This window comes from Plectropomus leopardus, chromosome 9, assembly GCF_026936395.1.
Source record: "Plectropomus leopardus strain MGB_pleo_1.0 chromosome 9, ASM2693639v1, whole genome shotgun sequence".
NCBI lineage: Eukaryota > Metazoa > Chordata > Actinopteri > Perciformes > Serranidae > Plectropomus > Plectropomus leopardus.
Genome location: NC_142184.1, coordinates 11,226,094 through 11,244,626, shown reverse-complemented (window position 1 = coordinate 11,244,626; position 18,533 = coordinate 11,226,094). Strand labels below are relative to the sequence as shown.

Sequence of the window (18,533 nt, the reverse complement as noted above, 5' to 3'; positions counted from 1 at the left end):
GTTGTTCTGTCTGTTAGTCTTTCAAAAATAATGAAACAATGACGGAGCGGCTATCCGATGAGTGAAGGAAGTTTGTAGATTTATGGCAGCTTTAATCTCTTGATCCAAATGGGTCTCATCTGGAAGCAATAAAGACAAACTTAATATGAAAATGGAAGATTAACAGGAACTGAGGGCATTTATCGAGAAAGAAAGACGAGAGAGGAGGTAAAGGAGAGACGGGGGGGCGCTTGGTGAGACTGGATCGGTGCTCCAGTCTGACAGATATAGTAGTAGTGCTTTGAAACACATGATCCAGCTTTTCACTCCACTCAAATAACACCGCGTTTATGAAATGTAAACATTGACAGTTCACTGGGCCAGACTGATCTCATAAACCAGACTTCCAAGATCCTCGGTTCACCATCCAGGGGACATCACAGCCTAATGACTCCCAGCACGAGCAGTCGCCTTACAAAAGAGGAGGTCAGTGATGAAGAGTCACTCGCAGCACTACTGTACATGCAGTCAGGGCTTTCTGAATGACAAGTGCTGCAAACCTCAGCAACCAAAACTATCTACAACGCAGTCCTGGTCCAAACCTGCAGAGCCGAGGAATCTGTAGACAGCTGGATAATTACTCGTCGAATAAATGTGTTTCGTGATAACAGCTGTTCATTTTCTCTGATGTTGCTTTTGTGATCTATGGAGGAATCAACCAAACAAAGAACAGAGGCAGGGCGCGCTGTGCAACATGTACAGTGTGACAAACAACAAGCATAGCAACAGCACAACACGAAACAGCACAGGGATCAAAATCAAGGATAGAGTCACAATCTCAATGACCTAAATCTACTGCAGCAAAATATGCCTACTTTTAAAGTTGACCTGAAATTATCATATCTATTTGCTAGAAAATCTGTGGTATTAGTGGTCTTGTGCAGTTACCTAAACTGAAAAATTATTACTTTTATTTTTCTAATTCTTCTGCTGTGATAGTGCTGCCGCCCCCGCATTAGTGTTTTCCAGGTGGAGTACATTTTTGGTGATTTGTGATATTGGGCTACTATATAAATAAAAAACAGACTTTCCAGGCATTGATTGCCTTCTTCTTTTTACTTTCTTCCTCTGAAATGTTTATTTTCTTTTTTATTTGGAACTTCCATTACAGAAACTTGTCTTGGACACTTCTTAGCATTTTCCATCACAGCTACGGCCACACTCCTCGATGCTGCCTGTTGCTATGGTCTCTCCTCCCGTCTTGCCCACTCTCGCTTTGGCTGGTTGACGTAAATGCAAGGCAAAATAATGTACAGCTCAAAATTTCAGCACCTTTGAATAGATAGCACTTTGACATGTGATGCTACAACTCACTGTGTCAATACAGCAACACAATTAACAGAAAAGGCCTCAGGTATTTCATGTCATTTTTAATTTGTTCTTAAAAATGAACAAGTTTGTTTCCCGTTAATGGGTGTTAGGCTATCTAAAGCAAAACTAATTGAAACTGACAGACAGCAGTTAGCTCACACTATGTGGGCTTGTTAAAAAAAAAGAGGGAAATAATGTTTTGTATCATTCCTAAGATTTTGAGACACTCCAGTCGATCACTCATCACAGAAACTGACATTGTGTCTCCAAGCAACCCCAGTGCAAAGCTGTCAATCAACTGTTGCCATGGGAAACGCCCACCCAGAGGCCTGCTCTTAGACACTGTATCCACAACTATGTCCAGAAACTCCCTTGTAAAAAAGGAAAAGCACAATGTGGAATCATCATTGTTTAAAAGAATTTTAGGTTGGCCTTCAGTGCATGCATGATTATAAGATTCATTGGGAAGAGAACTCTAAGTGAAGCTAATTTTGTCTTTGTACTTCTATCAAAAATGTCTTTGGCACTGGGAATGGAAAGACTGAAACTATTCAACAGGTTTTGTGAAAAATACTGCAAAACTGAACAAAAACACTCTCACATTACCACAGCTGAGTGATACACACAGCAACTGTAGCACAGTTCTTATTTAAAAGCTACAACTACAAGCTCAAGTTGATGAACTGATCTTTTTAATGCTATAAAATATATTGTTTTATGCAATCTTAAGAAAACTAGAATGGATTTTAAAGACTGCAGCCACTGTGCTGTTGTTTTATAGGCTTGTAAAATGCTGCACTGTCTGCTACAAGATGCATAATAGAGATATTTTCCTGACAGCTTGCTGTGCTTAAGATACAGCTATGACGTTATAAATGTATGCATGTCTGCAGCGCTCCAGTGTCTGATGAGTAAGCCTCAGAGCAGGTTGGCTCTGTACCTTCTGCTGTCACGTCTCCATCCCACAGGAATGCTCTATAAACAAGAGGTGTGTCTGCCCCAGGCTACACCTTTAATTGTTTTCTCTGCTCAAAGTCCCCCAAAGGCCACTCTCATACCACTGATACCTTAAAATGCTGCCAAGCACTAGATTGGTTCAATTTGAAAGGGTGGGAGGAAAACAGAAAGAGATTTATCCCCCTTCTTCTTCTTCTTTTTTCTCCCCCCTCAGACTGGAGACACCCACCTTTGCTCACCTTTCATTTAGGCCTGTTAGGGCCGATCCCACTCTCAGTTTAAATCTGCACAACTCATCACATTATTCAAAACTACCTGGACCTGAACATTAGCATGTTACATACAAATTCGACTGCATCATCCTCCAGACATTGCACAAAGTAATGAGCTTTCACCACATTTCGTAATATCCAACATGTGTCCTGGTATTTTCCATAAATCATCAATGTGTGTGTTTGTGTGCATGATTAACCTTTAGGACGTTGGATACAGGTGTGCTGGTTGTCACTCAGGAGGAAGCCTTCTCTGCACCGGCACTCGTAGCTGCCCATCATGTTGACACAAATCTGTTGGCATCCGCCGTTGCCTTCTGAGCACTCATCCACATCTGCCGGGAGACAGACGCACACAGCGAAATTAATAAGATCACTTCAAGATGGAACAAATGCTGCACAGATTATCGTTTGTCTGAAGGTTGTCTGGGATCAAATCATGACCCGTTTAATGGGCGAGTCGCTGTAAATCATAATTGAACAGAGACTGTGGGAACACACACATATTTAGAGGTATAATTACATAGTATGTAGAGCAAAAGTGATTGTTTATATGAAGGAGTTTCTGATCCAACTGTGCTTCTAAATAGTATAAATTTGGGGGATTTTAAAGCAGTATTTTGTGTATTTTAAATATAGATTTTTGTAACACAATGTGATCAGTGGTGGAGGAAGAACTCAGATCCTTTTACTTATTAGTAACAGCAGCAATAGAAAAGTATTTTGTTGTAAGCATGGGTGTAGATTTCAGTTAAAGATTAAAAACATAAAAGAACCAGAGGGTTCTTACTTTACCAAAAAGAGATGTAAACTATACATTAATGCAGAAAAGGCACAAATGACGCAAAAAGGAAATGCTGGAAATCAAGTGTATGATGCTCAAATTTCTGTCGGTGGGCTCCCAAAACTCTGTTTTATATGTGCCCCGAACACCTCTTTTAAGTATTAGCAACACAATGTACTGTAAGTACCAAAATGGCCTTTTAGTGAGTTTTATACTATTATATCTTATATTACAGCATTTTTTTAAATAATGAATTAATATGTAAGCTTAATTTAACATTGCATCACCAAACCAATTTGGTGATGCAAATGCAAGTCAGTCTGGAAACTATCACTTCGCTTTTTCAGTCTATAAGGGGCGTTGTCAGCGGCTATAGAATAAAATGTCTCCTGATGCAATTAGGTGAACTTAAAACCAATGAGTGCATGACGCATCTGTTGTAGCGCTGAGCGACAGAGAGATGTAAACACACTACAGCGTGCAGAGATGAGCTTTGCCACTTTGCCATCAGAATTTGAAAATAGTGTTTCATAGAAAGTTCATCAGCTGCAGATGGGTTGCAACAGTATGAGATTTTCACGTTATGATTACTGAATCTTGAAGTATCATGGTATTAAAATGACCCTTACAGGAAGGAAAACAGGAAGGTATTTTGACTGAGCAAACAAATTTAACTTGAAACAGTTTTTTACATTTTTTTCAGTACCGTTGATTAGCAAATGTGCAGTATGACCACTGACAATTTTTATACCACGGGATACCATGAAGCTGGTGTGAAGCCGCAACCTTAACCTGAAGCCATCTTGGTTAGTTTTGAAAATGCTTCAAAGGTGCTTCTCTTTACTAAACTTTGTTTATGCTGACGATAACCTTAACACTAGCACAGGGGTACGCGGGCAAAAAATGAGGTCATCAAGTATTTTCTGTAACGTGTACAGGCTGCACAAGTTGTCAGTCATCATCTGAAACATGCCCCATTTTAGAAAAAACAGTTGTAATAACTGGGAAATTTGTTTTAAAGGGAGGAAGACCAGGCGAATCTGCCAGAGCAAATGAAACATGATCTTGCAGATTTGTGTGGTTCCCAGGCAATAAAATCTCTAGTTAGTGACCAAATGTCTCAAATAAATGTAGTGGAGTAAAAAGTATAGTTTGTATAGCATAGTATAAGTATAGTTGTCTGAAATGCTGTGCAGTAGAAGTATAGGCACGGCATATTGGAATGGAAATACTTAAAGTACCTCACAAGTCCTTAAAATTTGTACTTAAGAACAGCACCTGATGAGTAAATGTACTTAAATTCCAACACTGAAGATGGTAGAATTCATAAAAATGTGTTTAACACTGAAAATAAACAAATAGAAAATACTGTACCACTATACGACTGAAAAAAATTGAGGTTTACCTTCTGGTATTTTGGTTATTTTTCATTTAAATGTTTTAGAAAATGATTTTAGAAATATTCACATCCATAAATAAACAGGTAAAACAACCACAGCGGTGGTGCTTTGAGTGCATATGTCATCCAAAAAACAAACAAGAGCCACAAAAACGGTGTTTGGATATTATAAAAAGCCGGAGGAGCTTGTCTTAAGCTGTTTGAGGAGGCCGTGTCTGTCTTAATGGTTATCTGACATGGCAGCACACAGAGTTGCACTGAAAACCTCCAACTGTGCAGTACTAAGCCATAAAAATGCACATGCAGCACAATCTCCTGGTAAGTGGGAAACCTGATCCACCTGGGCCAGAGTACCTGCTGATGACGAGTGTCTGTCAGCCCCATGACGGGAGGAATGCAAGGAGAGGGAGGGAGGGAGGAGGTGGCGGGGACAAGGAGGGAAAGGAAAAGTAGAGATGGAAAGAGGAGATGAGACATGTGGAGGGGGGAGCAGGAGGGTAACAAGCAACCTTGTGAATCCACCTCAAGTGCACACAAAGGCAGAGCATTCACAAAGGTGTCGCCGGAGGCCTCGTCCTGCCACGGGGCAAGAAAGGAAAACTGACCACAAATGAGAGTTGCTGACTTCATTTCCACCGAAAATGAATTCTGCACTTCCAGCTGTTCTCCCCTAATGGCAGCAAACTACTTTTTTCCAACTCATTTTGTTACTCGACGAAAAAACAAGTGAATGGCGGTGGAGCATCTATAAATCTTTCGACATATTCGTTTATTTTCAACATGAAAGATTTTGTTGTTTTGGTGCTGCTTTTTTTATTTGTCTGGCACGCTGCAGAGCTTAGCGGCCCCGGCCTCCCCTGTGCGTGACTGCACTGCGGCTCTGGAGGTGACTCTTCCCCCGGAGACCTGGGCTCTGTCCCTCACTACCGACCACACTGGAACCTTATCCATCCCTCTGCTCGATGCATCAATAATCTGCTGTATACACAAGGCTTTTTTTTAATAAACCGTCATGCGAAACTAATTTACTGTCTATTTGTCCAGTCTGAGAAGGCCTCTAGATTAAGTTTCCTTTCTGGGGAATTCTCAGCCCGGCAGAGTAAGAAATTAAACTTCACTCTGTCCTCTTCTTTCTTCTTTTTCCACCCAGAAATGCAGGGACGTGGATCCTCCAAACGCATAAACACACACAGACTGTGCTCTGAAAGTGGCACCTGGCAAGACCGAAACCTCTGGGGTTGATAAATAGGTCAGTGGCAGGTAGCACTCATGACCCTCGCCGGCTTGCCAAGTCTGCTGTCCTGCTCTCACATTCCATCAGCAAAAGTGTCTCGTTCCGCGAAAAACTATGTGTCATGTCAGTTGAGGTCGTAGGGAAAAGCACCACTCTGCAGCTAGGTGAAGCAGAGAACTCAGTAAAGTTAACATTTGGACTTTAAGTCAGAATAAAGGAGGACAGTTTAAGAAAGAAAAAAAAAGAGCTGGGCATGCTTTCATTCATCTGTGTGGCTGCCTTGGTGTTGACTGTGTGTTCTCATCTTCACATCAATTTAAAAAAAAAATGGCAGCAACAGAAGAGAGGACCTTTGAGCTGACGGGAGCTGCCAACAACCTACAGCTGCACCTTTACAGATAAACTGTTAGCAGGCACCAAAAAACTCATACAGGAAAACATCCTAACACAAACACACAAAGTGGTTCTCTCTCTCTTTCACACACACAAAAACTCAAACAAGAAAATGCTTTACAAATACAACAGTCCTCGGTGCATGCACCAAATGCCCATGAGAAATGCAACCAGCCTCAGACGGCCCGAGGGAATTCTCTTTCCATACCCTCAGCGCATCAATGAAGGTTTCATTTCCTGATTCCTTCATCCCTCCAAATGAGGCGTCGCCTGTCAGTAGATCTCTCCTGTTTAAATAGCTCCCATAATTGCCTGTGTTGTGTGCTGGGCAAGGCTGGCGTCCAAAGCAAATATTTCCAAGCGGAAAGGGGTTCTGGCATGGCCAGGAGAAGTGCTCATGTTATTTGGACTTAAAACATTTTTTAAAAATTCTCTGGAGAGAATGGAAAAAAAGGTCTTAATCAAGTTAAAAGGGCTGCCTCACTTCTGAAAAATGAGACTCGTCTCCGCTCTATCCTCGCTTCACTCGAGGAGACGAAGGGAAAAGGAAGGTTCAAACGGAGAGAGATTAAGAGATTGGTTGTGTTTGCGGAGGCCATGTCCGCTGGTTTCTCAGATAGCCTTGACTGTATATATAACATTTGGCCTTGCGCAGAGCTTTAGAGCCATGTAAACATGGTGGTTGCCTTACAGAAACTCCTGAACTCTTATTTTGGAGAAACTCTTTTGCTTCTTTTTTTAAGGTTCAGCAACTTTGGGGGCATTTATTGGTGACCCAGAGGTTGTTTTTTTGTTTTACAACTACTGCTATGTGTCATCAAAGCTGTCCATGCATCCATCCCGCTGCCTGGCTTCTGTCTGCATCAGACAGAACCGTCTCTGTGGTCTAGACAGACCCGAGACAAGGAGGTGAGTGGACGGACACTGGCCTCTTTGGGCATTTCATTTACAGGAGTTAAGGAGGCACACACTCTTTAATAAGGCAGCAAATCGGAGCCATGTGCTGCGACAGGCAGCAAAACAGCTGGTGGACTGCAGGAGCCGACCGTGTTGCTCCGGTGGAAGCTCAACAGGCACCAGCTTGGCTCGACTGTGCCACTCCTTCCTCACTGACGCTCGTACACACACAGCCAGCTCCAATTAAAGCAAGATCCTTTCTTATTTTAAACGGGATTACAGGATTTCCTCTTTTCTCCGTCGCTTCTGGAGTTCAGTGACACGGCACATTTCTTCGCCTGCTTGAATGAGCAGCGACCAACGCGCCAGGTTTGAACCCAGTCGCCTGAGAGGACAACAGATGCCGAAACTGGCTTTGTGTTAACAAACATCCAGCCTCGCTCTGACACACGTCAGCTGAGGTTGTATAAATTGATATGTAGCAGGAAGTCCGGATCTTTCATCTGCAGAGCACACACTCCTAAATCAAAGAAGTGTGGGTGACTATTTCAAACTGTAATTTAATGCATTAAGACACTTACAGTATTTGGCTTTGAACAATTTATTAGTTCCAGCGCTTCCTGTCTGCCTGACCCACTGTGTCTGATGCAGCTAACTGATTCACATCTGCTATGCAAACAGGAATAAAATCTGTTTACTGTAGCGTTTCATTCTTAAATCAGCAGCAAGCGAGGGATGATTTTTATGCTATTACATAAACAAAACTAATTCAGCTTGCCTTTGATTGGACTCAGACTTTTTCGACTTTGGGCCTGTCTCCCAGGTAACCATTTTGGTAAATAAGCACACGTCCAATCTCTTGCTGAGTTCTTTCCTAAATGAAAAACTATGAGCTAAGATCATGCTAAATGGCATTTCTCTGTTCCTCCAAAACAAGTCTGGAAGTATTTTAAAAACAAAACCCCAAGATAAGCGTTTGGGTGGACAGCCTTATGCCAAGGAGACGAGAGGCCCCTGTGCTGACGGCTCCCAGTCTGCTCCATCCCTAAGCCCAATCTCAGGCTTGAGTTTCCCCCAAAGCCCTGCCAGTGGGCTCAGCTGGAATTGTTCATTTCATGGTGGATGGGACTGAACAATCCTGAGAGAAGAAAGAGAGAGAGTGTGTTGATATACTCTTCAGGAGCCGGCTAATGCACCAATCTCAAATCCGTCCTTTAACTCATCACTCCGGCTTCTCTGCTCTGAACTGTGGAGAGACTCTCTTGTCCAAACTCGATCTGTGCATGTCACAACAAAAGTAAAGTGACTGCTAACTGGGGAGACGGCGGGGTATTTGCATCTGCGGCGGGGAAGTGAGGAGGGTTAGTGCTAAGCCTCGGCCGTGTCTGTACTATCCTGAGCTCCTTTGGGTATGATGGGAGCAGGGTTAACAAGACCATCATTTCTCTGACTCAACCTGACATATTCAGGAGTTAAAAGGTGGCAGTTTAAAAGCACCTCTCCCAGCCTCAAATCAAACTACGCAAGTGAAGAGTGAGGATGTTACCGTCACCGCCTTGAAAGAGCGGCCAATGTGGTTAAAAGGAATGCATTTGAGAGCGCAGCAAAGGCTGTGGAGCAGATCAGCGTGACGCCCTTTGATGACTTCTTTTTCCCATCAGGACCTGGTCAATAATACATCACTCTGAAGCCTCCTGTTTGATTAGCCAACCTTGCCGCATGATCCCAAAGGATTACAAGCGCGGGGATGCCGGCTCGGCCTGAATGATTCACAGACTTTGTGGTGGATGACAGGTTTTCTATCAAAAAAAACTCTTTAGACATTGTAAAAAAAAAAAAAAATTTAAAAAGTCAATGTCACTCCACAATTACAGCCATAAGAAAATCACCAAACAGTGTTAACTGATGTGACCTTTTCTTAGTTGCTACTTCAAAGCCCATTTCAAAGCCGTAATGACATTGCTTTTGTGTTATAGATCATGCTATGTCTTTGGGGAAGGTTAAAGTAAAAGGGCATTTCATTTCCCTATAGATTACACAGGGGATTGAGCGCTGCTGAATCAATACAAACCAAATCAGTGTTGGTCAATAGAAATCAAAGGAACACTGCCTGATAAAGAAGTATTTGACTGCGGGAAAGTTGTTTTTTTTTTCAATAAACTGGGCTATCTATGCAGTCGAAAGACACAAATACATTTGGAAATGGTGGCACTAATTCTTTCAATCTGCCTCTATTCTCTTTGAGTCCGTGGTAGCAGCGGGCATACATAAATGAGGAGCTATAATCTGTAGTTGGAGCAAAAGCCCCAGAACCAGTGAAAATCTTGGCAAATGAGCAGGGAGATCTGGGCGCTGGCAAGAATGGAGGGATGTTTATGATGGCTCATTTATCTATACTATCCACTTATAAACAAAGAAGAAGTGTGCCTATTGCAATTTTCTCGGCCAGTTTCAATTTCTGATATTTTTAAGTCTGAGCTGCAGGTTCAGATTTTTCTTTCTAATAACTACAATTGAGGTCATACACAAGCATTTTTTAAACTTTTCTTTAAAATCACTTGACTTGAAATGGTAAGAATGCAATGGTATAAAACTTGTCTCATTAAGCAGCCACACAAATCTGCGTGAAAATAAATGATGATAACAATGACAGAGTGACAGTAGATGTACATACAGTGCTTGTGTGCTATAGTCTCGCTGCTGCATTATTGTGACTGTCCTGACCTGTTGATGCTGATGTATACTACATTGGAAATGGTTGTTATAAGATGTTGACTCAAGGGAGTTTTGGTGGACACTTATGGGGAACTTGAATGTGCACAGGTCCAAGTCATTGTCTGATGTTGTTGTGTGTTTCTTTGTCATATTCTTTGTGCTTTTATGTGTTTTTCCTATCTATTTTTTTACACTTGTTGTAACACATATTTCCCTCTGGGAAAAATAATAAAATTTAATTGAAATGTTCATAAATATTAGAAAACCTAGTTCAAAAACAGCTCATTTGGCTACTGAAACAATTTCTAGGGATCATGGGGGCAGATCATATTTGATTGACAGCTCCCTTCCAGCTCAAGTAATGTTCCTGTTTTATTTTCTTGTCAATCACTAGCATGAAAATGTTTGCTGCCATGGAATAAACCACCAAATCTGTGAAATGGACCCTACTCTGTCAATTTGACAACTTGGTTAGACCACCAAACTGTTTTATTTAACTGTATCTCCCAGAATATGGGTTAGTCGTTTTAGCATTTTTCATTCACTTATTTGAAATGGTTAGCATTAGCTTTTCTATACAAAATTGTTGACGTTTTTATCAACTACAATTACAACTATTGAAAACAGGTTGAAGCAGCTCTGACAATAGTTAGTTACTGTCTGTGCTGGTTTTTGTGGGAAATGAACAATCGCATGGCACATGCATGTAAATTTGATCAGCTATTTCTAAGACTGACCGGCCGGTCACAGGTCATGGCCAATCAAGCTGAAAATTGGCAGCTTTCTGTCACCAGTCGATCAATCCATGCATCTCTAATTCAAAGCTGGTTGAAAGTCAGAAAAGAATCTCTTAAATCTGTGTGTGTGTGTGTGTGTGTGTGTGTGTGTGTGTGTGTGTGTGTGTGTGTGTGTGTGTGTGTGTGGAGCCTAAAACCCTAAAAATCAGTTGTCTGGCAACTAGGGCAACATGCACGATTAACAGAGAAGAGCAAGATGCACATGAGTAAACAACGCGATGATAAAAACTAGTCCTATTCAGCATGGTGGTGCTCTATCCGACATCTGTAATGTCTGTTTTAAGCCTGCTTTTGTGTCTCCCAGTGAGTCACACTCAGGCTGCATGCGATCGTGGCATTTCCACTTAATGGGAGCATTAGAAATCTCTTTTTTATGTGTCTTTTACCTCCAGATAGAGGTGAAATGTTGTGATTTGTGGTTGTGAAGAAAGGGAGTATTTGCGCAGATGCTTGGGATATTAAGCTACTTGAGAGAGTTTAACGAACTAGCAACGATAAGAGGGTTTCTGTGGGACCTCAACCAAAACACATAGGTCATAAATGTGGGGACGGTGGTGCTACAGTGGGGAACTAATAGCCTTCCTGCATCTGGTTTTCATTCTAAAGAGGATGTGTGTTTTGGATTAAATTGACATTGATTCCTCTGTTTTTCCTAAAACTCTGAAAATCCTTTACAGCCTCGCCATGAAAGAGGTGTGGTGATTAAATCCCAACCCATCCCTCACCTCTGCAAGATAATAGTCATGACAGTTATAAAAGATGTAATCAAGTTCTTATATGCTTTACTTCCTCTCTTCAGGGTGAGTTTTGAGAGGGTACAATAGCTCCCTGTGAGGTAAATTATACAGTGAGTGACATCTCACTCTGTACAGACAGGAGCAGTGTGCTGTGATATTGCATTGCTTCCACCTTGCTGACTCCCTGACATCTTTGTGGGGTTTAGGGCAGCCAGAGGAGACCTCAGAAACCAGAGCATCCCAGGCGAGGCACACTGTGCAGCGTTCTGCTTCACGCTCCGCCGCCTTCTGCCACCGCCCCGATGTCATTATGCTGCCAACACATCCAATTACAAGGAGCCGTGTGGCACGTGCGGCATCAAGCAAACAAAGAAGACATCGACAGGGATGAGCGTGTGCTGGCCTAACTTGTGTCCCTGAGCTGACAGTTACACACACACACACACCACACACACACACCTGTGCCTACTGGCTAAGGAAAAGCCTAAGAGGGCTAAGAGCAGGAAGTTAAGTACACTACTGAGAGTTTGTACGACACTGTATCCACAAAAAAAAGACATAACTAGAATTGCCGCCTCACGGTTCTATGACTCTGCAAAGCCAGTCAAATTGCACTAATAGTTTACATCCATGTCTGAAAGAAATGGATGCTTCTTACACATCTTCCCTTTGGCATTTCTGCAATCAGCAGTCAGTTTCAAGGTGGACACCCAAAATTAGTGTCACCAATGTAGTATCTGACCAATTTTTCCCCTTCTGTTCCTGAGGTTTGACGTTGAGTAATGGCCAGAAAAGAGATTTTGCAGTTCACTATCATGTCACAGGGAAGTTGACACGATCTCACTTCATGATGTTATACTATACGACATTTGTGTAAAAATGTGTTATAATCAGCAAAGGAATTCTTGAGTTATGGCAAAAAATGTTCAGTGAGGTCACAATAACATTGACTTTTGACCACCAAATTCTAATCACTTAATTCTCGAGTCCAAGTGGACGTTTGCACCAAATTTGAAAAGAATTCCCCATAAATGCTCTTGAGATAACACGTTCACTAGAATGAGAGGGATGAGGTCACATTAACCTCTTACCACCAAACTTGAATTAGTTCAGTCTTGACTCCAAATGGACATTTGTGCAAAATAAAAAAAAAAAAAAAAAATCCCTGAAGGTGTTCTTGAGATATCGCGTTCATGAGAATGAGAAAGATGAAGTCATAGTGACCTTGACCTTTGACCTATGACCACCACAATCTAATCAGTTCATTGTTGAGTCTAAGTGGATGCTTGTGCCAAATTAAAAAAAAAATCCCTCAAGGTATTCTTAAAATGTTGCATTCATGAGAAAAAGACATACAAGGTCACAGTGACCTAGACCTTTGACGACCAAAAAAATTTATCTAATCATTGCTGAGTCTAAGTGGACGTTTGTGCCAAATTTGAAGAAATTCTCTCAAGGCATTCTTGAAATATCACATTCACGAGAATAGGACTGACAACACGAAAAAAATTATGCTTCTGGCCACGCCAGCACAGAAGCATTATAAAGCAAAATCACTGCAGCTTTATGGAAAAACACAAAGAGAAAGGCAAAGACAAAACGAAGGTCCTTAAGATCTCAGACTCTAAACTCAGTGTGAACTTTTGAGGATCAGGTGAACGTCTCCTCCTCTGCAGCCTTGGGCACATCTGGTCTATAAGGGCTCTGAGGGTCTGACCCCGTCTGGGAACCAGCTGCTTAGGCGCTCCACTCCAGGGCCGAGGGGACTAATCTTTTCTCGGGGGCCAAAAAGGAGCTTAAACCTGGAAGAGGAAGCCGGGGCCTTAACATGAGACCTCGGCTATACCTCTTCCTCTCCTTTCTTGTGTTTGTGCTGGGGATTATTCCCTTAGCAGAGCAGAGCGGAGGCATTAGAATGAGTTAAATTCTCGAGAAAAGGAGCCTTTAGAGTCCTTTCAGGTCTTAGGGCAGGAGCTGGATTTGTACTTGACAGCTACAGAAACACCATTCTGTTGGTATTTCTGCCCTCGAAGATTTAAAAACATTTAATAATTAATTGGATCGATATCTTCACAGGATTATGTGAGAGAGTCAGATCAGAGGCCTCTGCCATCTTGCGTACAGGTCACTCAAGAAAAAACATGGCAGAAGAAGAAAAAACGTTTGATCGTGTATGTTTTACTATGACAAATTATATCAAAGAGATCGATGGGTGCATCTCTGTTTGATGCAACAGCAGCCACACAACCATATATTGCAATTACACACCTGCATGCAAGGCGGGAGCTGATCCGCAGCACAGCAAATGATCCACGCACAACTGAGCGCCGTTGCTAAATGGCTTGGAAAATAGCCCTGCTTTACACTGTAGATACAAGCGCATGAGCGAGGAGGAGGCAAAGAGTGAGGGAAGAAGAGAAAGGGAGAATCTGAGACATCGACAAGTCAGAGCAGGTTTATTATCGATTTAAAGATGTGAGTGTTTTCCATTCCACCTTAATCCCAGCCGGCGTTGCATGCGGTTCATCATGTAAATTGATATGAGTGTGTTGCCTCGTGTGCCCGCATGTAAAAGCGCCTTCACAGTGAATCACAGTTAAGTGCTGATAAGTTTTTCTGTCATCACTTCAACTGTATGTGAAATCCGCTGCAGCAAGTCGCCGGTTACTTTTCCTCTACAACAAATTCACAGCAGCTATGAGGGTGAGCCAGATTTTGGTGTCAAATGAAATGCATCACACTGAGGTTGTTACCAAGAGGGAGATGACTTCTGAGGAGCAGCAGGGTCTGACTTGGGGGTTTCGAAACAAAACAAATGGATTTAGGATGGGTGAATGGGGGAGAAGGAGGAAGACAGAATGGTTAAGGGGGGGGGCTGGGTGGATGATGTCTATGTTTAGCAGCTCCCAGCAGCAGAAAGATGAGTGTTTTTTCCCTTCATTTCATAACCTTTTAAGTGTAATAATACGTTCTCTGCAAGGTTAATATGGGTGGCACACTGGTGAAATATTAAACCATGGGAAAGTATGGTCGACTGACGGCTCACTCTGAGCTCTCGGCTCAGGGTCAAGCTCTTCATAAATTCACCCCTTTTTGTCAGACTTCTTTGAAAAAATCCAACTTTTTTCTTCAGATCAGACTACCTGCTCTGTGCCATGAGGAAATAGCTCATATCTGATGCGGACCTCTAAAATGAGCTCAATTTAGCCCTTAAATATATATTAACATTCATGATGTGACATTAGACATGCAGAGGGAAGAATTTATGCAACCACATGGGTTATGTCAGGCTGGCTTTGACACATGCAGTTTAATGTATATGTTCTCCTGACAAAAGCCCATTATATAACAACGGTTTCTTGCATAATTAAGTCAGCTGCAAAAAATGTAGGGGAAAAAAATCCATTTAGCACACACGCGCATACATGCTGTGCTAAGTGCACACCCACTCCCACACATCACACACTCACCTAGACAATTGTGCCCATCATGTGCCAAGCGGAAGCCATCATAGCATGTGCACCTGTAATTTCCTGGGATGTTGATGCACTCGTGGACGCAACCACCATTGTAGTCAGTCGCACACTCGTCGACATCTGTAAGAAGATACAAAAAGGATGTGAGAGCAGGTCCTTGGGGGAATCAAGATCAATCATTTATTTGTCACATGTAGTTTTATAAGCTACAACTCCGGTGAAATGTGATCCCATCAGCTCTTTTATCGTGTACACTGTAATTTTGTCCTTTTTTTGGATCCTCTTAAATTGTTGACTGCTGTTTATAATTCCCCGTATTTCCAGTTGGTTCTAGTAATCCATGCAGAGGTCTCCCAGCGTTTGTACAATGACTAGCAAAATGCTAATTCAGCTCGTGCCCATTCATTTCCATCTTTCCCTCTATGTGTACTATTGTTTAAATTTGAAAACCTTGACCTGGTTAGCAAGCACTGACCTAGCTATTCAATTCAATTTTCAATTCAATTCGATGTGGTTCAGTTCGATTCGATGCAATGCAATTCAATCCAATTCTATTTAGAAAGCCCTTTATCACAACAATTTGTCTCAAAGGGCTTTACAGTGTATGACATCCCTCTGTCCTTGGACCCTCAAATAAGCTAAAACTCCCCCTAAAACCCAAGGAAGAGCAACTGAGGAGGGATCCCTCTACCAGGATGGACATACAATAGAAGTTGGCAGAAAAAGAGTTTACAGACTGGTGAGTTGATTTCCAAATCTTGATGAGTGACTTGCTGCCACATGCCACCACCATCCAAAACCTACCACAAAAAGCACCAGTAGGACTTGCAAAATAGACACAACAGTCTAGATTTAGCACAAATATAGCGGAGGTGATAGAGAGGTGACTGGAAACATCCGCTCCTTTGTCTTTAGGGCACCACTGGACATCCAGTTGTGATACTGAAGCAGGCTTAAAAGTAACAGCTTGACATCTTTGGGAAATCTGCTTTTTAATTTTCTTGCCGAGTGTTAGATGAGAAGCTCAATACTTCTTTCATATCTGTCTGTTAAATATGAACCTGCAGTTCACTTAGAATAAAGGCTGGAAACAGGGTACCATGCCATAGCTCTGATCGCCCAAAATACCACAAAGAACCAGTCATCCCAAACATGTCCAACAAGACCAAAAGCCCCTTTCTGCGACACCTTGTTAACCTAAAAACAAACATCAATTGCCCTGAAGTCCCATTTCTCTGAAAATAGACATTCCCTGCAGTTAGTTCCAGTTTTCCAGCTGTGTTTGAATCATGGGTCTCAGGTGGTTTTTACCAACCCTTGGCTGCTTTTTCCAGCAGCGTTTGAGCCAATTATCCCAGAGTTTTTTTTAGTGAACCTTTGCAGTGTTTTCAAATTGTGTTTGAATGTTTTTAACCTACCTGTCCCTGCATTTCAAGCAGTTTTTGTGCTGCCAAAAATGTGATCTTTTCTTAACCATATCCATGTGTTTTTTGTGTTTAAACCTAACCACACATTAACCACAGCATTGTTGAGAAACGTAAAGTTTAAATGTATCCAGTACAACGTAATGTACAAATGTTTTTAATGCATGTCTTTAATGCATTTTCAGCTCAATGGGACATTTTTCAGACTAACTAAACTTTGTAGAAAAGATTTCTGCACACTTACATCAATGCAGTTGTTTACTTTATCCTGAACTTTCAGTCTATCAGACTTTTATCAGACCACACAACAGATGGACTAAGGGAGCTTTGGAATTTCAGGCCGTTGAAACAATGGGCAGTCCCCGGAAACAGCTAGCCTGGCTCTGTCCAAAAAAAAATCACAAATTCCACTCACCAAGACCTCTGCAGCCGGCTAATTAACACATTACATCTCAAAGGAAACTCAAACGCTCTTTAATCTCTGCAAAAAAGCAAATAAGCACAATCCCCCAAACATCAAAAATATTCCTTTAAAATCTATGAGTGCAATTAGGCCATTTGGTAAAAGAATTGAAATGATTTGTTTTGTTCCGTTTCTACTTTCTTAGAGCTCTTAGGAGGTAAACAGGGAAAGGCAACAGCTGTGGTAATTAGTTGTTTCACCTGTTACTGATATCATTTGGGTATATGCCAGAGCCTCACTGATACGGTTTTGTTTTTAAAGCCTTCTACTGATCGCCAAGATTTTATGCCATATTTATTGTCTTCAAATTTGAAGAGTTTCATGCCAAGACATTGCTTTTCCCCTTTGGAATTGCATTGTTGGCAGGATGTAATAGCCTCTGAAACAGCTTGGTGTGCAGCATGGGGTACTAAAATATTTCGACTGAGACCCAGAGAATGAGGTCTGTTTTGACGATTTGCAGCAACTAAGCACGAAAATGTCCATATATACATAAAAACGAAATAGAGTTGTTCGGGGAAAAATCTATATTTTATGCGAATGTGCGTGGTCAGAAAAGAATCTCCATCACATTCATACTGATATCATTGACATTATATGCTGACTGGTAGCCAATACTTAATAAGAGGTGAATTGACCATCAGGCAGATAAATTGATCTAACCCTTAAGTTCATCAGTCCTGGTAGCTCAAACGGAAGAAGTGTGACACAGAGACGAAAGCAAAGGCCAGAAGATAAAGAAAGATTGCAGATTGCCATGACAGCCTAAGAGGAGTTGTCTGTTATGGTTATGATGATGGCTGAGAGGACGGTACTGAGGAGACGCAGACAAGGTGGATTGAGAACACAGCGCACTTCCACTCAGCACTTACTGGCCCATTTAGGGCCGATGATCCCGGTCGTTCAGCTCCTCTTTGAGGCTGTCTCACTCTGGGCTAGATTGGACTTGACAGCAGAGGGACGGGACTGAAACAAAGAAACACTCTCCTGCTCCCTGCCTCTCCACTTCCCACACATCTCTGTCAGTCCCCGATCACACAGCACAAAATCAGCCATCACTTCTCCATTCCTCTCTAAACCTGAAACTCCCACCACATGTTAACAAAGGGATTTTTCTCCAATAGCTTTGAAAATGTTTTTATCCATTGCTTGTCATGTCCTCCTGAGTCAACTCCACACTTTTGTCCCTTTATATGTGCATGTAAAAGATGTTGATTTGTCTTTGCTGAACAAAAGCAGATATATAGAGGCTGAATTGTAATGGATTTAATAGGAAGAATAACAGTGATTAATTTGGTTTACTGACAACAGTCTAAAATACAAGTAACTAAAAAATATCAGACTTTATTTCATAAGATAGAAAGATGAAGTGCAGTACTTATTTCCATTGTTGTCCCTACTGTGTTCACAGAATAAAAGCTAACTATCACTGTTTGTTTTTTGAAAAGAAATTCCATTTATTTTTACAGCAGAAAAAGATGCAAAATGTCCAACAGAAAAATAAACAAATAATAATAAAAGCCAGTAAGAACAACTAAAAAAATCAAATGTAAAGTCTTTAAAATGTATTTCTTTATTATTGAGTGAAATTAACTTCAAAACTCCTGGGTTAAAGTGGTCATTTTAGGGTTCATT

The 18,533-nt window shown here is 41.6% G+C and overlaps 1 protein-coding gene across 2 annotated transcripts in view; it reads right to left on the bottom strand.

Moving 5' to 3' along the window:
• scube3 (signal peptide, CUB domain, EGF-like 3) overlaps positions 1-18,533 on the bottom strand; it is a 106,366-nt gene that overhangs the window by 60,193 nt on the left and 27,640 nt on the right. For both annotated transcript variants that reach the window (XM_042491616.2, XM_042491617.2), the window contains exons 3-4: positions 15,006-15,131; positions 2,780-2,914 (exon numbers count right to left, since the gene is read on the bottom strand). In XM_042491616.2, the coding sequence (XP_042347550.1) occupies positions 2,780-2,914; positions 15,006-15,131 (261 nt within the window). The remainder of the gene's footprint in view (positions 1-2,779; positions 2,915-15,005; positions 15,132-18,533) is intronic.